Source organism: Sinocyclocheilus grahami, unplaced genomic scaffold, assembly GCF_001515645.1.
Source record: "Sinocyclocheilus grahami isolate Dianchi unplaced genomic scaffold, SAMN03320097.WGS_v1.1 scaffold18.1, whole genome shotgun sequence".
Classification (NCBI taxonomy): domain Eukaryota; kingdom Metazoa; phylum Chordata; class Actinopteri; order Cypriniformes; family Cyprinidae; genus Sinocyclocheilus; species Sinocyclocheilus grahami.
The window spans coordinates 1430944-1452881 of NW_015505197.1; the positions used below are offsets into that span (position 1 = coordinate 1430944).

At 39.1% G+C, this 21938-nt stretch overlaps 1 protein-coding gene across 1 annotated transcript; it reads left to right on the plus strand.

Moving 5' to 3' along the window:
* Positions 1–999: 999 nt before the first annotated feature.
* Positions 1000–12324, plus strand: LOC107553182 (cytosolic phospholipase A2 delta-like). Its single transcript, XM_016235319.1, has 20 exons — positions 1000–1077; positions 2680–2752; positions 2883–3019; positions 3852–3983; positions 4154–4188; positions 4349–4391; positions 4742–4796; positions 6083–6231; positions 7581–7694; positions 8575–8609; positions 8855–8993; positions 9374–9510; positions 9637–9859; positions 9972–10089; positions 10244–10381; positions 10490–10597; positions 10779–10958; positions 11060–11229; positions 11312–11498; positions 12020–12324. Exons 1-20 carry the CDS (start codon positions 1069–1071, stop codon positions 12256–12258), a joined length of 2421 nt encoding a protein of 806 aa, XP_016090805.1. The 5' UTR covers positions 1000–1068; the 3' UTR covers positions 12259–12324.
* The last annotated feature ends 9614 nt before the right edge of the window (positions 12325–21938 follow it).

Consider the following 21938-nt stretch of genomic DNA (forward strand, 5'->3'; position numbering starts at 1 on the left):
TACATGGCTGTTTCTTCTGGCCATGATTCATTTAGCTGGAGAGAGCATTTTTATTTTTTTCTTCTATGATTCCCAGTTGTTTTCCTTTAAAGTGTCATCGGGGTATGTGCCATATCTACAGTATGTACTGCCTGTCTGATATCAATACATAGTTTCCGTATAACACTGTAGGATCTAAGATTCTTCCCTTTACAGGGGCATTAATGAATGTCAACTTTACAAACAAACCATACTAAAGAAAGCATCAACGGTCAATAAATGAATGTGTTACTAAAGATTTTGATAAAGAGCATTCTTGTGGAGTTGGATGATAGGGCCTTATCTCGTAATCCAAATATGATTCTATGAGTTTCTACCCCCAAAACACCTGCCTGCTCTGGATCTGATGTGACTATAGATGTGCTGATTCCATATGCAGATTATTAGATTATCATTTGGAAAATTATTAGATTATCGTCCAGAAAATGTTATTTTATAACTTTTTTCCCTTGCATTGTATGGGAGCATTTCATGTACATAATTTTCTGATGCATAAGGTTTACAAGGAAGCAAAGCAACGTTAATGTTTATAATGGCTCAATTTTCTCAGATTAGACCTTGAATCAGAAGGAATGTAATGATTACAGAGCATTTGAATGAAAGAGGGCAAGGCTGGTATTTATGAGCATGGGAGAGTTTTCATAAACACACTTCCTTATAACTGAAATCTTAGTTGTTTTTTTTAAAGAATATTTTTTAAGTATAAGCCTTCAGGGTGTCACCTTCATTTTCATAATCAAAGACGGTTCACATCAAACGCAATGTATGTAATGTTGGCATGTAGATTTATTTTAGCAAGCTGTGTTTCTCATTTCAGCATTATAGAGATGGAGGATGATTGCAAACAGGGAGGAGGATTTTTGATTCCACCCTCGACACTTTAAACACCTGTTGTATCAGGGTGCGAAGGGCTGGAGATAAACAAGTTTCACAGGTGTTCTGTGTTCTATTTCACTTTGACTAGTGAGATCTTCATTTCATCTTTTGGTTTTGTGACTTCACTGTAAGCCTGCTGAGGAGAAAACAACAATGCTGAAGGTACCTAAACTCACAGATATTTGACTCTGATGAATTAACCTACTTGTTTTGTAGCATTGCTATTTTAGCTCAAAACCACAAATAGCAGCTTTGTGAACAAGCCTAAGGAGCTTGATCAAGGTTTCTTTATGACAGTGATTCCCAACCAGGGATAACAAGCTCTTGGGAGTACTTCGAAAAATTTAGTTTTTTGTTTGATAAGCAAAAATAATGAATCTCTCTCTTTTTTTGTACTTAATGCGTTAACTTATTCAGCTCCTTTTTAGAAAGACGAAGAGAGTTGGGTTTGGCAATTTATTTGGACACATTTATTTTACTCACACAGATATTTTTAGATAGTTTAATTTGATTCATTAATTTGAGAATTTGTGATTAAAAAAAAGGAAGAACAGAATATTTGAATTTAAATGTAAAAATTTTTTGTGAAAAACGGTACACTGAAATTTATTTTCAAAGATTTTTAAATTTTTTAATGTTCTTCTATATTATATATAGAACTATATATATATATATATATATATATATATATATGTGTGTGTGCTATTTTTTTCTGTAGATCAGTTAATACAATAATTTACTCTTAAAAACAAAAGTGAGGGGGACCAGGAACTGTCAAGCTCACTAAATGACATACAGCATAATACAAAAGTACTTGCCATTTCCAAGTGTTTTGAAGTCATAAGATAGCTTTGTCTGAAGGACAGCCCAACATTAAAGTTCATAAAAGTATTCACCAAAATCTGTCTCCATAGCTCTCTGATCTCATTTGTGTTATTTCAATATACGTATATTCTAAATTGGATAAACATGAATGTGAGTAAATGATGTAAATCAGATTTTTCATTCATTGGTGAAATATTTTTTTCACAACATTTGTTATTCAACTAGAGATTTTATATTTGTAGTTAAACAGATGTTAAATGTGTGCACTACTGTTCAAAAGTTTGGAGATTAAAAAAACCTTATGCTCACCAAACTGCATTTATTTTATATTTTCAAATATAATTAAAATTTCTACTTAAAGTTGTTCAAAAAAGTGCAACAAACTTACTTGGTTGTAACTTTGTTGGTTTTAATGTTGGCACTACTTTTTTATTTTAAAAAATGAAGGCAGCTATTTTCAACAACAAAAACATTTTTAGTAGTTTAAGACCACTACTATGGCAACCAAAACAAATATCGATTTATTATTTAAAAGATTAATGTTATTTTATTTGCAGACATCACTAGTGTACAATGATTTCTGATTAGCTAATTAAGCACAAAAGTTGTATTCCAAATACATGGCTGTTTCTTCTGGCCATGATTCATTTAGCTGGAGAGAGCATTTTTATTTTTTTCTTCTATGATTCCCAGTTGTTTTCCTTTAAAGTGTCATCGGGGTATGTGCCATATCTATGTACTGCCTGTCTGATATCAATACATAGTTTCCGTATAACACTGTAGGATCTAAGATGTATAGCCTGAAGAGTTCACTTCAAAAGACTGAAGTGAATTCACATATTCCACACCATTTTACATCTTTATATGCTGCTGTTACAAATTCAGATGAAAATACTGCTACATCTGTCTAAACCAGTTTCATTTCATTGTGTTTCACAGAAAGAGTTCATGCCGTACTGGAACCTCAGTGTCACAGTGCTGCAGGGAAAATTCAGTCGGTCGTATGACCTTTGTGAGTCCATCAGCCCTCAAAAACATTGTGACTTGTGGTGAAATATTGATAAAAATGCTTTTGATTTACTGAACATTACATACTCCACATAACAAGTTCTTAGTGTGCTCTGATTTTGCTCTCTCTCCAGTGTCTAAATGTGACTGCTACGTCGTCTTAAAGTTACCCACGGCCTGTGCCTGCTGCCATCGCACCAAAACTGTGAAAAACAGTGATGCACCAAAATGGAATGAAACCTTTCGTTTCAGAGTGCACAGCGGTGTCAAGGTGAGCAAATCTGTTCAGATGGTTGCAACTTGCAAGAAAACTCTGACACTTATTACTGAGGGTTTTCTTGACTGAAAGGTTTTGTTGCAACTGGGTCTTGCCCTTCCAATCTCAGCTGACAGCATGAAGTGATTCTCCACCCTTGTTCTTGAAAAACAAGTGATGAATGATATGTTGGTGATGTCACTAACATTCAAATGCTGGTATAACAGTGAAACAATTCTATATGAATAATTTAACAACTCTAATCACAATAATTTAATCCCCAAAATATTAATCAAAAACACTTGCTAACTTGTCAGCCAATGGCTAAATTTGTTCCATTGCCCTGGTAAATAAGTTAATAATAATTATTAATTTATAATAATAATTAAGCACAAAATGACAAAGAGGTTTTTCCTTTTGTTGCATACTGTCAGAATTGTCCCACGTATAGTATTTGTCAGAATTCTCATCCATTAATGATTTAATTTGTTTTTTGCTTTTCTAAAATAATAAAAATTTACTTTTTATAAGATTTAGTTATTAAGTATATGAACTTGAGTAAAAGTGCAAGTTGCAATACATGTGAAATGATGGGTTTGCTAAGCATGACTTAAAGTTTCCTTTTAATGTTCGACGAATGAATAGAATAAGGCCACTTCATTGTACCCAGTTTTTGAAATGGCTTACTGCATTTATAGGGTGAACCATTTGCTGATTGTTAAGACTTTAACAGAAGTTATGACCATAATTCATGCAAAGCATCACAGGGCGTAGGAAAAAGTGTAGAGCAACAGAGGGAGAGCTTTTGAGCTAAAATAAACTCACCACTATGTTCTTGTCTCTTCAGAACATTCTGGAATTCCACATATTTGATGCTGACAAGTTAACGAAAGATGACTACTGCTCCACCATCCTATTCGACGTCAATAACCTCACACCTGGACAAAAGCAAACAAAATGCTTCATTACAGATGATAAGGTAGATGAAAATATCATTTATTAAATTATTAAATTTGACATAGTCTTCAAAGTGAAAACCTTTGGTGCCCATTACTTTAAATCAGTGTATGAAAGCCAAGCATAACAAATATTGATTGATATAGTCCTATCCATCTGTCTGATTGTGATGAACTTATTTTCCTGAAAAAGAGTGAGCTGTGGGTGGAGTTTGAGATGACGGTGAGGTGAGTGAGAATGTTATTAATCGAAAACAATAATGGTGGCATTATTAACCATGTAATGCACATTAGTTAGCGATAGTCCTCTTCCTCCTTATAAAAAAATAATCACTATTACTGTACATCAGACTGAACTAATCTGTCACTTTATCTCTTCTTTTTCAAGCTCTGAGAAGCCTGAACCGTACTTCTCTAATGGAGTGCTGATGGTAAGAGTTTTGTATATTAAAAAGAACGGGTTATAAATGATTGTGGTATTTTATTGATATTCATCTAACATTACATTTCAGTATAAGTTTAACCCACTTACACGTATTAAAATAAGTAATAGATGTACACATTGTATTCAGTAAAAACGTCTGCGTCTTTCATTTGATAAATCTCACAACATTTTTATGAGTGTACAGTATATTTTACACATACAGTATGTTAAAATCTTTAGCAGTATCGTAAGGGTCAAGTTCAGGCTTCCATAAAACAAAACTGACTGTACTTTGGAAATATTTGTTAAACAAACACACACAGAAAAAAAAACACTCAATTTTTCCCTCATTTTTAGGCAGGTCTATTCTGTGCACTGGATGTTAAGGTGGAAAAGCGTCTAAGGACTCATGGTAAACAGAAGAATTTTCTGGTTTTAAACTTATATATAATTATATCCATAAATCTCTACTTTTCCCAGGTTAACCTCCTCAGTGATATATGTAAATGAATATGAGGCTTATTAATAACCACTGAAATCATGAGCAAATTGTAATACATATTTTATTGATATTTCCGGTCCATAAGTATACTTAAAGCTTGGGTAGGCAGTTTCTCCAACGACTAGTGTCATCTAGCGGAATTACAAATATAAAGCATGTTTTCCAAAGTATTCTATCCACCTTTTTCTTGTCATAAAAATGGGCGCGGCCATTTGTAAATTCTATGGGTCTGGCTTCCGGTCTCATCTGCGTCCACACCGTCCAGCTATTTTTAGCTGAACAAAACAGTTCGTTTTGCTGCTTGATATTGAAAGTTGGTGTGTCTTATCATATTATTTTAATGTATTATCTTAATTATGAACACACTGGTTTGTAGTGCAAACAGTTTTACCGTTTACTGCACGTTGTTATTCTCCTCGTTATTTACCTATAGCAGCTAATGAACCGGAAGTCTCACCCATAGGCTTACTTCCGCATTGAAGAAAAAGGTGGATAGTCTTTGATGTTTTCAAACAACCTTTGCAAAAACGCCCCTTTCGAGCGTCAAGCTTCCCCTCCAACTCAAACATCACAAACACAGCTCTTTACGGGTCTAAAAAAGTGAAGACGTGTCAACCGGTAAAACTGTCAATAAAAGCTCCAACAAATTAGGAATACTTTTAACTTGAAGTTTAGCTTAACGTTACCTGTCGAGAAGAAACTCCGCAAGTTCGTTGCATCGATTGAAACCCAAAAATTCCATCAAATTTCTCCATCTTGTAAAAACACTACCAGTATTCAACATTGGTTTATCGGGTTGTCTGTCTCTATGTATTTTGACAAGTCTTCAAATTTTGCTTGCACTGTTCTGTATAGGAATCATTTCTTTTTCCACACCGGTTAAACGCCCTCTGGTTCCAGATGTTACAGTAGCCACGCCCCGAACTCGGACCGAATACAATGATTGGACGAATCATTTAGGGTCCTGAGCTTTCCACAGAAGAACACCACTTTAATTATTGATTGCTATCAGGATGTGAAGAGACTTATGACAAAAAAGACGTTTCTGGAAAATACTGCCTACCCTTGCTTTAACAGTAAATATTCTACAATGCAATAAAAATACGTTTTTAATTTTATATAAATAGGACCTTTTTTAAAGGTGTTGCATTAAGAACGGTGCAAAAATATGTGATATGTTTCTGTGTTTACCTCAGCTGAGAAGGACCTGATGTTAAAACTGCGAGGCGCATACAAGGAAGACTGTTTGATCCCAGGCTCTGAGGAAAACCCCAGCTGCTCACAGACTATTCGCTACTACATCAACCGAGACCTGGAGACTGAGTTTAGTCTCATCCCACCAAATGTACGACTAGTGTCATCTAGCGGAATTACAAATATAAAGCATGTTTTCCAAAGTATTCTATCCACCTTTTTCTTGTCATAAAAATGGGCGCGGCCATTTGTAAATTCTATGGGTCTGGCTTCCGGTCTCATCTGCGTCCACACCGTCCAGCTATTTTTAGCTGAACAAAACAGTTCGTTTTGCTGCTTGATATTGAAAGTTGGTGTGTCTTATCATATTATTTTAATGTATTATCTTAATTATGAACACACTGGTTTGTAGTGCAAACAGTTTTACCGTTTACTGCACGTTGTTATTCTCCTCGTTATTTACCTATAGCAGCTAATGAACCGGAAGTCTCACCCATAGGCTTACTTCCGCATTGAAGAAAAAGGTGGATAGTCTTTGATGTTTTCAAACAACCTTTGCAAAAACGCCCCTTTCGAGCGTCAAGCTTCCCCTCCAACTCAAACATCACAAACACAGCTCTTTACGGGTCTAAAAAAGTGAAGACGTGTCAACCGGTAAAACTGTCAATAAAAGCTCCAACAAATTAGGAATACTTTTAACTTGAAGTTTAGCTTAACGTTACCTGTCGAGAAGAAACTCCGCAAGTTCGTTGCATCGATTGAAACCCAAAAATTCCATCAAATTTCTCCATCTTGTAAAAACACTACCAGTATTCAACATTGGTTTATCGGGTTGTCTGTCTCTATGTATTTTGACAAGTCTTCAAATTTTGCTTGCACTGTTCTGTATAGGAATCATTTCTTTTTCCACACCGGTTAAACGCCCTCTGGTTCCAGATGTTACAGTAGCCACGCCCCGAACTCGGACCGAATACAATGATTGGACGAATCATTTAGGGTCCTGAGCTTTCCACAGAAGAACACCACTTTAATTATTGATTGCTATCAGGATGTGAAGAGACTTATGACAAAAAAGACGTTTCTGGAAAATACTGCCTACCCTTGCTTTAACAGTAAATATTCTACAATGCAATAAAAATACGTTTTTAATTTTATATAAATAGGACCTTTTTTAAAGGTGTTGCATTAAGAACGGTGCAAAAATATGTGATATGTTTCTGTGTTTACCTCAGCTGAGAAGGACATGATGTTAAAACTGCGAGGCGCATACAAGGAAGACTGTTTGATCCCAGGCTCTGAGGAAAACCCCAGCTGCTCACAGACTATTCGCTACTACATCAACCGAGACCTGGAGACTGAGTTTAGTCTCATCCCATCAAAAGTGTGTCATTGAATAAACTGATGATTTCTTACCTAATCAATTTATCAAGCATGCATATCGCTGACAGCTGAGTGTGTGTGATGCTTGTTTATTTGTTTGCATGTTTGTTGCTTGTCCAGGCTGGGGCAGAAGAGGACGGGATAAATCCAAAGACTGCAGACATTCTGTCATCAGTCCCTATGAAACCATTAGCAGCCAAACCACAGATTAAACTCTGCATGCCTGTTGGACAGGTGGGTACTAGTAAAATCAAATTTGAATGGCAGGCAGTGCTGGGTAAGTAACACATAGATTACTTAATCAGATTCCGAAAAAAATTAGTACTTGTAGTTAGATTATATTATGTTTTAAAATATTCATAATCAGATTACAGTTACTTTTTTATGGATTACATGATTACAAATTATTCACTCAATGGCAGTAAATTATTCATCATTTTTCTTTTAAATTTTACTTAAACAAATTCTACTGTTTGTCAAATTGAATAGATTGAGTATTCGCAATATGTAACGGCCATGTAAATGACATGTAAATTAATTTTTAATCCATGCATCAGAATTTGGGGACAAACGCACCTCTCAGTCAATTATACCATGGATGAGATAATAATTACTAAACAATGCTGATGTATAACTGACAGAAATATTTAAAACCTGAAAGAATTTGACCATGTCATTGCTGTTTTCATGCTTATTAATATTTGTTCATGTGATGTAGGGATTTCCAAACTTCTTTGTCAGTCAAACCACTCTGACCTATATTTACTTGGAAGCCTCCCTGAGATTTAAAGTTAATATTTTAATAATTTAAAAACACATTCATGTTATCTGATGTTGGTTAATGGTGATATATTTTATTTCTCTTAGTTTTATTTTAAATAACAATAAGCCCATATAAATCGATAAACAAGTTAGGTCAAAAGCAATCTAAAAGTAATCTGAATAAATTACCTAAAAAGTGTAATCTAGATTACATTACTAACTACAGTTTTCATCATGTAATTTCTAATAGACTACAATTTGTAAGTAATCGACCCAGCACTGGTGGCAGACATGTATTTTTATTTTTATTTTCAATATAAAAACAAAACCTAACTAACTGCAACTCTTTTAGGGTGAAGTGGATCTGCAACTAAGCACAGAGGGCCGGTAAACAATTTGAATGGCTTATCTCTAATTAGTTCAGGAACAGTTTAAAGAAATTACTTTGGAATGTAATCCATCAGACAAACCTGAATGATTTTAATTGTGTAATTGATCGTAGTTAAATGAGACAAAGCACTGTAAACCAGTCAGATTCCATTAATCTCTCTCTCTCTCTCTCTCTCTCTCTCTCTCTCTCTCTCTCTCTCTCTGTGTGTGTGTGTGTGTGTGTGTGTGTGTGTGTTTTGAAGCTCTGACGAAAAGTTGGATGTGCGTCTGGATTTTGATATTCCAATGGAAGAAAATAATTTTCTGGTGAAGAGACAAAAAGTCGTGTCACAAGCTCTTCAGAAAGCTTTGAATCTCAGCTCTGCACCTGAACCCAGCAAGGCAAGAAAACAAACACAAACTTGAGTATTTGCACATTCAACAGACACACTTCCTGGCAGTGTCACCTGACATGCAGTTTTACTGTTGTTCCCATCAAATTTAATATATTTAATAATTTTCATTTGAATTTAAAATAATGATGAGAAATACCATTTTGCAATATTAACCAGCATAACAGACTGTTTTGTACAGTTAATAATAACAGATAACACAGGAAGCAGATAACACTGGAAGCTTTGCAATTTCAACTAATAAATTGGCAGCGGCAGCTCTTGTGATAAAAATAAGGTGGATATGGCATGTCTTGTTCCAACAGATAATGCTTGTTTGATTAATTGATGAAAAATATATATACTTGTAAGACTGATGTGACTTCTCAGGTCCCATTGGTGGCTGTGGTGTGTTCTGGCGGCGGGACCAGAGCGATGTGTGGCACATTTGGAGGCCTAAGAGCTCTGCAGAAACTCCAGCTTCTTGATACAGTCAGCTACATCACAGGGGTTTCTGGCTCTACCTGGTGAATATAAGGAGCACTACGGGCCTGTCCATTTCCAAATCAGTGCTGCTTCAGGCTTTGCTTCAAAACCCAGATTTTACATTAGATATGTCATTAAACATCAAACTTTCTTTCATTGTCTCATAGGACTATGGCTTCTCTTTATGGTGATGCTAACTGGTCAAACAATGACCTAAATGGGGTTATGGAGTCTGTAAAGAAGGAGATCTCTAAAAGTGTGTTCAGTATATTTTCCCCTGAGCAGCTACGGCACTACAAAGAGAAGATGGAAGAGAGAGAGGAAGAAGGACTACTTGTGTCTCTTATTGACATGTGGGGTCTGGCTATAGAATACCTCATCCAAGGGAAGGTACTGAATACCCTTGATATCACAGAAACAAAATAAATTTTTAGCATAAAATGCAAATAAATGGCTACCATTAGAAGTTTAGAAGAAATTCATACATTCTTTTCTTACTCAGAAAAAAATGGGAACACTATCTGACCAGCAGATGGCACTATCAAAGGGCCAGAACCCTCTTCCCATCTACACGGCTCTCAACATGAAGAATGGCAAGACAGGATGTACCATAGAGACTGGTAAGAATTGATTTGAATTTACTTAGGGTCCATTACGGTTAAAAAAGTTGATTATGTTTGTTCCTCAACAGATCAATTCCCTGTATTTAGAGCAACTAAATGTGCTTACTGCAGATATGTTGTCCATGTTTCTCTTTGTTCTTTTCTCCTTCAGAATGGTGTGAGTTCACCCCATATGAGGTGGGATTTACCAAGTATGGTGTCTTCATACCTGCACAGAACTTTGGGAGTGAATATTACCTCGGCCACATGGTCAAGAAACTCCCAGAATCTGGAATTTACTCTCTATTGGGTAAATATATTTAAATACTCAAAAAGCTAATTAATGGTAAACAATTTTAAGTTAGAGATAGTGATTGGTTGTATTCAAAATGTTAGTCAAAATGTGTTATGTTTGCAGGAATATGGAGCAGTGTTTTCTCCCTGAGTCTGACTCAGCTTTGGAGTCGCATCACTGGAGTGATCCCATCCTGGGCCAGCAAGATTGGGAAAGGAGTGAACCAGACAGGTAAGAGGATTCCCTGTGAAGCTTCTCAAAAGTTTGTTTGCCTTTTAGCTGTATTAATGAGCATAAAGAACCTAGTTCTTTGTTCAGACCCACACACTAAGAAAAAATTTGCAAAAATGTTACCTTTTGGGGGTACAGTGGCTTGTCACTGGGTCAGTATATCATCCTCCCTTATCTGTAGACACAGATGACAAATCATCAACGTCAGACACACTTCAGGCCAGCCCTAAGACTGACTTGGCAAAAAAGCTGAGCAACTTTCTGTCCTGCCGCCCCATTATCAGCCAAGTGTTCAACTTCCTTAGAGGCTTCCACCTGCACAGGAACTACAGTGAGAACTGTGACTTCACCTCATGGAAAGGTCAGAACATCATTTATGCTGTCAAGTTTAGCCTAATTAGTACCATTGATTCAGTTTTATCAACCTAGGAAAGGATTAATTATAAAGTGGACTTTCTGCAGACACACATCCAGATGCCTTCCCAAACTCCCTGACACCAGCAGATGCCACACTTGGCCTGGTTGACTCTGCTTTTGTCATCAAGTCAGGATTCCCTCCTGTGTTACGCTGTAACAGACGCGCGGACGTCATTCTGTCCCTGAACTACGCTTGGGACCCGGACCACTTCAAGGTGAGAGACCACAAAGATAATGTCAGATTACGAGGAGATTAGGATGAAATGTGATTCTGTTGTTTCTGTTGGTGTCCAACAGGTCATTAAGCAAACTCAGGAGTACTGCGCTGAACGCAAGATTCCGTTTCCAAAGATCGATTATAAGAAGTTGGAGTCCGAGCCGATTAGGGAAGTTTATGTGTTTGAGGATAAAGAGAATCCAGATGTTCCCATAGTGATCCACTTTCCCTTGGTCAATGTCTCATTCAAGCAGTTCAAGTCTCCTGGTGAGTACCACCATCTGTAACCTTTAGTATGACCATAATTTTGAAGAATGTTTAACCTGTTTTGTCCATGCAGTGATTGTGAGTGTGATCCAAAACATAATTGAGAGTCATACAAATTTTGAACAACATGAGGGTGTGTATAAATGATGGCAAATTATATAAATTTTTGGGTGAAATATTCCTGAAAGGTGTTTAGATGGAGATTCAGCTTTTACATAAAGATACTACTATTTTGAAGGTTTTTTTATAAGGACAATAATTGTTGGGTCCCGAGTCCACCTCGACCTCGAGACCACCTGAGTCCGAATCAAGTTTGAGCAGGAGACGCTTATTAATATCTTTATCTTAATTTTATGTTGTTTCTTATCTTTTATGTTTCACGTTACATATGATGTGAATGAAAAAAATGTCCAAAAAAGGAGGAGTCAAGTTTGAGTACAACTTTATCAACTAAATTGTTTTGTCAACTTTATATCAACTAAAAGCAATTGTGTGTGTGTGTGTGTATGTTTGTGTGGCAGGAGTAAAGAGAGAGGGTAAGGAAGAGATGAAGGATGGAGATTTTGATATTGACTTCACCAGTTTGTTAAGTCCATTCTCCACTCTCAACCTTACATACCAACCTGAGGATTTCCAGAAGCTGACCAACCTCACCACCTACAACATTCTGAACAACACAGATGTCATTTTAAACACGCTGAACAAAGCACTGAAGAGAAACATGGAGAGAATTCCTCTCACAAAGGCGTCAAAATTCTGATTTGATGTTGACACCGGAAGTTAAGGCTGACAGCAGGAGCGACTGGAGAGTGATTTTTGTCTATATTTTACTAAAAGGATTCATTAAAGGGATAGTTCACCCAAAAATGTCATCATTCATCACCCTCATATTGTTCCAAAATTGTGTGATTTCCTTTGTTTTTGTAGATCAATCTATTCTTTTCTGTTCTATAACAATGAAAGTGAAGGGTGACTAGGGACTGTCAAGCTCAGAAAATGACACAAAGCATTAAAAAAAAGTGTTAGTTAAATGTGTACACTACTATTCAAACTTTTGGGTTTTTTATTTTTTCTCTCACGGCTGCATTTATTTCATCAATATATTAAAATGGAAAATTTACAATTTAAAATAAGTGTTTTCCTCTATAATACAGTATATTTTAAAATGTAATTTATTTCTGGGATGGCAAATCTGCAGTTTCAGTAGAGTCTTCAGTGTCGCATGCTGATTTGGTGCTCAAGAAACATTTCTTATAATCAATTTTTGTAAACAGTTGTAACTGTGATACATTTTTTCAGGTTTATTTAATAGGAAGATTTGAAAATGTCTTTACTCTCAGTTATGATCAATTTAATGCATCCATGCTTAATAAAAGTAAGTATATTTCTATGATATATATATACTTACTAACCCCAAACTTTTGAACAGTAGTGTAAGACAAGTTGATGTAGAGTAGATGAACAAAACAGCAGAACATTGGCCTAAGGGTCATGCTACGCTGGCCTACACTTTTGCCCACTAGATGGACCACTGAGACACTTATGTCTTAGGCCTGGCTGTCTTCATCGGTTCACTTGAGACCAGCACTTCCTCCATTGTTCCACAATGACTGTTGTGCTATTGCAGGTTTTTCCCCCCCGGTTTTAACACTCCTCTGTTTTGTTTGACTGGAATTATGAGAGTCTCTCAGGACATTGCTGTTAACTGTCATGAGTTGCTCAATAGGAGTGACATTGACTCACAATACCTCGGGGCTAGTATGTGTTTAAGTGTGACTGTGTTACTGGATATGACTAAAAAGACATGTTTTATTAATCACCAAGGGGGAAAGCAGGTGCAAAGCAGCACCTGTGTGTGCAGTTTTGATTGATTTGCCCTGGGTGACACAAGCTCTTGAAATTCCATAAATATAGATGTGAGACTTGTTGTTGTTTTTTTTTTTTTTTACAAATATCAGTGAACTCTTGAACTGGCATTTTATGAAGTGTTTTTCCTCAGTTTGAACCGTAGACATTATATTGACCTGTATTTAAATAAATATATTTAATATTAAATTTAACTTTTATGTTTCATTATTCATAAAGATTTTTACTGTAGGCTAAATTTTGCTCTTTGGATTTGAAAGATGAGACCAAGCTCAACTAAAATTGTGCTCACAACAGGCAATGCACTTTCTCAGACATCAGCAGTATAACTTAATTTTTCACATTGCCAAATGAAATATGGACACTGGCTAAAAGCTGTTGAGTCATTTGGTTTCCATTACACATATTCTGACTTATGCTGAGAGATTCATTCTCTGACTCTGAGCACGAGTGTTGCTGCAATGCCTTTTTCAAAAAAAAAAAAAAAGCCAAAGAGAAAATAATTCTGACATCATGTGAAGTCAGACTGACGATGCAACTCACATGATTTCACACCTAGAGCTGAGATATATATTTTTAAAGAGGAATTAATTTTTATTTTATTTATATTTTATATATTTTTTTTTTTATTTTTTATATTTATTTTTTTAACAAGACTTTCATGTAAAAATCCACCACAGAAGTCTGGGAAATATTACAACACAAATATGACACTTTCTAAACAAACACTAAAGCTGTAATCTAAATGAGCTAGGAGACTGTAGTAAAATGTATTTTAATGCTAAAAAGATTAAAGAAAAACAATACAAAAGGCAAAGTTTATTTAAGCAAACAGCAGAGGACAAAAAGACGGGGGAAAAAAAATCTAAACAGAAGCCATGAGATTTATTTGTTTTTTCCTGTGGGAAAATTATGATCAAAGAAGCTTTGATTGAACAGATCTTGAATATCACACACAGTACATGTCCAAGTTTGTTTCATGTTTAGATTAAAAGGAAATAGCAAACTATTTTCCCAACAGCAATTTGTGATGATAGAAAAACAAACAACTCTTCACTAGTTGATCAAAACATGCATTGATCTAAATCAGAGCCATGTGAGCACTGAATGGATTTGAATTTGTGCTGGAGCATCATCTGAGTTTTGTTGTGTTTGGAAATAGCAGTGTTTGCAGTAATCCAGCTTCATTACAAAAAATATACTTAATCAGTATTTTTGCCTTATTTTTTAATAATATTATCCCACTTTTAAAATTGCATAAGACATTACAAATTGTTTTCAGAGAACATATATTGAACTTTGTTAGTTTTTTTTTACCACATTAGCAATGTTTCCTTTCTTTCTTTCTTGTTTTAAACATACATCTGTTGAAATGTAGTGAGGTTTAGGATTAGGTTTGGGGTCAGTAAGGTTTTTTTTTTGAGAAATTAATAAATTTTATTTGGCAAGGATGCATTAATTTGATCAAAACATTGACATTACAGACATTTATAATGTCACAAAGGATTTCTAATTCAAATAAATGCTGTTCTTTTGTGCTTTCTATTCCATGAAGAATCCTGAAAAAAATTATTTCCACAATAAATGTAAGTAAAAATTCCTGTTCGTTGCGGGGCCCAATGCGGCCGCACCAGTTGAAAACCCTTAAGGACGGCCCTGTACATTCAAATTCAGTTCAATTTCAGTTTGCGTTCTCTGAATATATTTGAAAAAATATATCTCTATATAAGATTGTATACAACTTTTAATTAAACTACTGGAAATTAATTTACTGGAAAACAAGGTGAACAAACTGATCAAAATAATGACTGTTCATTGCTGTTGACTTGCACAACAATAATGAACATCCGTTCATGACTTTATTCAGGTTGCTGGATAAATTATGGAAATGCATGCATGCATAATATTTTAAACAGCAGGGTTACCATGCTCTGATATTAATAAGCAAGCATTTAATTTAACGTAGGACCAAATTATTATACCATGATTAACCCAAGACCCAGTTTTGTGGTTCCTTTTCAAGACAGTTCAGAATTACACTGAGGTCAATAAAGCGGATTTGTACAAAAAAGTTGATAAAAAGAGAGAGAGTCTGAACAGTGGAAAGTATTGTGAAGTCATAAAATGCTGTGTGGATTTCTCACCCATGAACAGGGGGTCATTTTCTGTTCCACAACTCATCTCTCCTCCACAGCGGTGGCGTTTTGTGTGGACAGGAAAAAGTGATTTTGGTTTGAGATGAGCATTTGGCCTCCTGGCCTTCTGGTTTGATGGAAAACTGCAGCTGATGGGAAACAGTTATGATGACTGGTGTCTGTGGGGAAACGAACGCTATGTCTCATCTGAGGATGGAACCACAAGAATGAAGAAAGAATGGAAACGAAGACGAGACTAATGAGGTGGTGGATGTGGGGTTGGCTGAGAGAAATGAAGGTAGTGGGATGGTAAAAACAAGTGTTTTAAAAAAAAGGAAGATGGGGAAGGGAATTGAGATCTCAAGAGAGGGAGGGTCAAAAGCGAATGTGTGGTGTCCTTATTCTCAACCTGGACCTCAGCATGAACTGACTGTCAAAGTCAGAGGGGTTATTGCTCTCTAGAACACCGACATCTCTGTTGACCTTTCAACTTCTCAGTGCTCAATGCATCTGCAACTGTTCTTTCATATATTCCCCAAATAAGGACATTTCATGCTTAGCAGAAATGTGGGATCTGACATCTCACAGATGGGATGCATCCTGGTATAGACTGTGTGGAACAAAATGTGAGACTATAAATCCAAATCATAAACAGTGAAAATTAGCTGTGTTAAAGATGATAGATAGTTTTATGTTTTTGCTAACTGATAATTTAATGTCCCCTCTCTCTCTGAAAAAAAGGAAATGCTGTTTACATTTCTGAAGCAAAAAGTTTTGTGCCAAGTCCTTGCTCTTCCCATAGGCAAATATGTACATACATTACACTTCTGCAGTGGCGGATTTAGGCATGGGCAATGGTCGCCGTGATTTTGCCAAGTAAGACATGTTCCTGGATCAACATCTTTTGTTGATCCAGGATCAACATTACTGTCCAAAAATATAGACTAAACCCAATCCGTACCCCTAAACCTAACCCTACCCATAATTTATTCCTAAAAACAGTGTGAAATGATAGCTGATTAACAAGGGTGAAGAAGCACCTAACCCTGATTGTAAGTCTAAAATAGATATTTCCTGAAAAGTTATCTCTCAATTCTGATTGGTTAATTGGAATGTTGCTCTTGTTCTGTGGAGGGAGGGAGAAGAGGATTAGTGAAGGGTTTTAGCAAGGACACATGAAAGGTGGGGGAGATCCGATAATGGGCAGGCAGGTGTAACCGGTACGTGACTTCGTTGATGCGCCTTGCTATGGGGAAAGGACCTATGTATCGGGGACTCAGCTTCTTGCTGGGCCGCCGGAGGCGGATGTCCCGGGTGAACAACCAGACTTGGTCCCCTGGCTCATAGCGGGGATTGTCGGACCGACGAGTGTCTGCGTTGGCCTGGTGCCTCCGGACGGCCTGCTGGAGATGGATATGTGCTGAGTCCCATACCCTCTCGCTCTCACGGAACCAGTAATCTACCGCTGGGACTTCTGAGTGGTCCAAGGAAACAGGGGCAGCTGATAACCGAGCACACATTGGAATGGGGTGAGTCCGGTGGTTTCCTGGCGCAAGGAATTCTGGGCGTACTCGGCCCAGGGTAGGTACTGGCTCCAGCTGTCCTGATGGTCATGACAGTAGGCCCGGGTAGCGGGACCAGCTTCCCTTCGGGCAGACGACGTGGCGTGGTGGAGATGGCACAGACCGAACATCCCCTGATATACCGGGCGACATCTCGGGCCATGTGGGGCCACCAGTAGTGGCTCTGGAGGAGCTAGAGGGTTCGGCGGCTGCCTGGGTGCCCCGATCCCGGAGAGGTGTGAACAGAGTCCAGAAGGGTTATACGCAGGGTGGGTGGAACATAGCTCTTCCCCTCTGGACCTCCCGGCGGAGCAGGTTCGGTGAGAGTGGCGGCACGGATCTGGTCAGTGAGGGCCCACTGAATAGGAGACATGAAGACGGCAGGCGGCAGGATGGGCTCTGGTTCTTCGGCGGTAGGATGCGGCTGGTGTAGGCGGGAAAGTGCGTCCGCGCAGACATTCTTAGTCCCGGGACGGTAAGTGACCACGAAGAGGAAGCGGGTAAAGAACAGCGCCCAGCGGGCCTGCCTAGGGTTCAGAAGTTTGGCCTCTCGGAGGTATTGTAAGTTCTTGTGGTTGGTGATCACCTCAAATGGATGCTTGGCACCCTCCAACCAATGCCGCCACTCTTCCAGGGCGAGCTTGATGGCCAGTAACTCCCGATTTCCCACGTCGTAGTTCTGCTCCGCCGGGGATAATTTCCGTGAGAAATACGCACATGGATGGAGCACGGGGGGTTCACCTCGCCGGCTGAAGCTGGCTGAAGGCCTGGTGGGCCTCCGGGGTCCAGGTGAGGAGTTTGGCCTTCCATCGGAGGAGAGAGGTAAGGGGTGCCGCCAACTGGCTGAAGTGGGCAATAAAGCGGCGATAGAAATTTGCAAACCCCAAGAATCTCTGCATCTCCTTGATGGTACTTGGCTGGGGCCAGTCCCAAACGGCCTCCACCTTCCTCTGGTCCATTTGTACCCCGGCAGGGGTGACGATGTATCCCAGGAAGTGAACCGTGGATTGATGGAACTCACACTTTTCGGCCTTGAGAAATAGGTGGTGTTGACAGAGGCGCTGGAGGACTTGGGTGACATGGAGACAGTGTGCTTCGAGAGTGGGCGAGTAAATGAGTATGTCGTCAATGTAGATGAGGACGAACCGGTTGAGCATGTCTCTGAAGATCTCGTTCATGAAGTTCTGGAATATGGAGGGTGAGTTGGAAAGCCCATAGGGCATGACCCGGTATTCGTAGTGCCCGGTGGGCGTGACAAAGGCAGTCTTACATTCGTCACCCCTGTGAATGCGGATGAGGTTATAGGCGCTCCTGAGATCCAGCTTGCTGGGCCTCCAAGGCCGCCGGGACCAGAGGAAGGGTATAGGCGAACTTCACCGTTTGGTCATTGAGGGCCCGGTAATCGATGCACGGTCTCAGCCCCCCATCCTTCTTGGCCACGAAGAAGAAGCTCAACACTGCGGGTGAGGTGGATGGACGGAGGAACCCCTGTTGTAAGGCCTCCTGCACATACTACTCCATGGCGGCTCTCTCCGGGATCGACAGGGGGTAGACACGTCCTTTGGATAAGTGGGCCCCAGGCAGCAGGTCAATGGCACAGTCCCATGGCCGGTGAGGTGGAAGGTGAGTGGCAGCGAGCTTGCTGAACACGTCCTGGAACGCCTGATATTTGGGAGGAGGAGGAGTGATAGGCGCGGAATCCGGGCTTTCCACCGAGGTGGAACAGACAGGGAGGTCCTTCCGGTTGGAGATCGGTCTAGGCAAATCCCGGAGACACTCCTGCTTGCACTCCCCACTCCACGTGAGTATTTCTCCGGACTTCCAGGCGATGGTGGGCTGATGCTTGGCGAGCCAGGGGCGTCCCAGGACGATGTCCACGACGGCCTCCTCCAGCACCAGTAGAGAGATCCGTTCGGCGTGGAAGCATCCAATCCGAAGAACGACCTCGGGCATGCAGTGCCGCACCAGCCCACTGCCCAATGGCTTTCCCTGGACAGTAGTGATCTGGTAGGTCGTGGAATTTTTGCAGCAGGGAATTTGCAATCCGGCGAGACTACGGGAGGAGATGAAGTTCCCCGATGCTCCGGAGTCCACAAGGATTTTGACTGGAAAGGATTGGGTGTGATAAATTAGAAGAGCCTTTATATGACGCATGCCTGACACATCAGGAGTGATCTGGATAGTACTCACCGCTGGGTGTGGTGGACGAATGGGGCAGGTGCGGAGCTGGTGCTCATGGGATCCACAGTAGAGACATAGGCCATGGGTGAGTCTCCGAGATCGCTCTCAGGACGACAGGTGGTAGCTATCCGTGATCATGGCCTCTGGTGCTGGAGTGGAGAGGCTGGGTGAGGCAGCGGCAATGGGTATCGCTTCCATATGGCACGCGGTTAGGTGCTGGGAGATGCGAACCGCCTTCTAGAGGAAACTGTCGAGGCCCACGGTGTCATCGTATATAGCCATCTGTTGGCGTAAGCCCGGGTTGAGGCCTCGGCGGAACACCGAGAGCAGGGCGGCCTCGTTCCAGCCGCTGCTGGCGGCGAGAGTGCGGAAGCGTAGCACATACCCGTGGATGGATAACTTGGCTTGCCGCAGTTGAAAGAGCTCCTCATGCACCGTGACCTCCGTGGTCGAGTGACCGAACACCTCCCGGAAGTGTTTAACAAAGCCATCCAGAGAGTGAATCTGTGGGCTCTGTGCCGTCCACAAGGCTTCGGCCCACTGCAAGGCTCGTCCCGACAGCAAGGAGATAATGAATGACACCTTGGCCCGTTCGGTCACAAACAGGTGGGGTTGCATCTCCAGGTAGAGGGAGCATTGCAGCAGGAACCCGCTGCAGAGGGCTGCCTCACCCGAGAAGCTGGCTGGCCGGGCCATGGGACAGGCGGGTAGAGAGGTGGTGAAAGTCCGACTGGGTGAGGGTTCCGGTGAGGAGGTGCTCTGAGGATCCATGAGTCCGTGTTGTAATCCGTTTCGTTTTGTAGGGACTGGTCTTCTGTCACAACCGGGACAAAGAGGCAGACAGGCAGGGTAACGCAAGTCAGAGAGTTTAATAACAGGAACTTAGGAGAGGCTTCCAACGGAAAAGAGTTCAACATAGGCAGTAAGGGAAGCAAAAACACAGTCTTATCTGGGTCGGCACTCCGGTTCTCCGGCCAAGAACTGAGGATTCCGAGGGGGACAGGCAGATCGGAAGACGAGGAACCAGGACAGAGAAGCTTGCAACCTTGAGACCAGTCGATGAGTGAATGAGGTGAGTGAGTATTTGAGTGGTGTGGTAAGTGGGTACAGGTGTCCGTGATCAATAATCAGGTGATTGTGAGCGGGTGTAGGAGGCTGATTCAGCTGGTGAGGCAGGTGTTTCCGTGACAGCAACATTGCGGGTGATTTTGCTTTGGAACCTTCAGAAAACTTTTAACTCGATTTTTCTCAAAATTGACTTTGCTGACTCTATCGACTTTAAAAGGGTATAGCACAGTAATTTTTTTGGTCAATTCCAACTAATCATACATAATTTTGAAGGTTTTTTAATGGAGATTGTGAAAATAAAAAGAACTAATTTTTTTAAAATTTGCTCATTGTGACTCATTTTGCCAGCACAGGTCTATATAAACATACAGATTTATTATATATACTGTATATTGTTTTACAAAAAAAAAATTGCACATATTAATAAAATACATATTTTTTATAAATAATGTGCAAATGTTTGACATTATCAGCCTCAGTATTAACTATTTTAGCAGACATCATAACCCACAACATTTCTTTTGCACAGCAAAGTTTCTATTCTTGCTACTGCTGAGTGCTTCTATTTTAGAAATCTTATTACGCTCATCCTTCATCCACTGCATACTTAAGATCTCCTTATAGATTCGCAATAATAAGGCCACTGTTATAATCTTTCATTTTGTGAGGTACTTCATGCGAGTATGTTCTGGATTTTGTCTTGTTATTTCTTGCTTATCAGTACTTCCTGAATATGTTGATGGAGAATCCATTCATTCTTTCCTCCCCTCTTTTCCACAGGCTACCATATAACTCCAAAGCATAACCAACCTTCCCCCATTCCTAGTTATTGGCATTTGGTTTTCTTCACATTCTTTTTCTTTTCATAAACCCCTAAATATTCCAGCATGTCCTTTGTATTGATGTGAGTATTATACAGTACTGTTCTTGATAAGCGTACAAGAAGTTTTATTTCCTCTGCCATATTTTATATCGACTTGAAAAATTCAGTTTTAAAGTCCATTACTTTAATTACATTACACATCATGAAAACTGCAGGCAGGAAGCATATAGATGGGCTTCCTCTGCTTTGTATGAGTCTGTTTTTCTCATCCTCAGCCAGCCCCTTAGAGGAGCCCATGGTTGTTGAGCGTATCCGAAACACCCGGAGGGACTCAGACTTACAGTATTCATTAAGCTCTGGAATAGTCATCACCTGACTTAGATTAAGGCCTAAAAAGTCAATTAAGTTCTGAGACCTTACAAAAAAAAAAAAAGCTGAAGTAAATCAAGAATGGCCAACTTTTCCCACATAATATAATATTTATAAAATAATATAAAATGTATAAAGTTTGAATTTTAAGTTTGTTATTTGAAGAAGTTAACAGTTTCACCTAAAAACATGACCATAAAATATTAATAAAAACATAATAGATGAAAACATAATATTAATAAAAAAAATAAATACATAAATAAATAAAATTAATTATATTATATTCATTATATATAATTATATTAAATTATATAATAAAAAATATGTATATACACACACAGACAATTATATATATACATATACATAATTTATATTTCATTTATTTATTTAAATAAATAAACTCAAAAGGAAAGTATAATTATTGCACGGAAAAAAG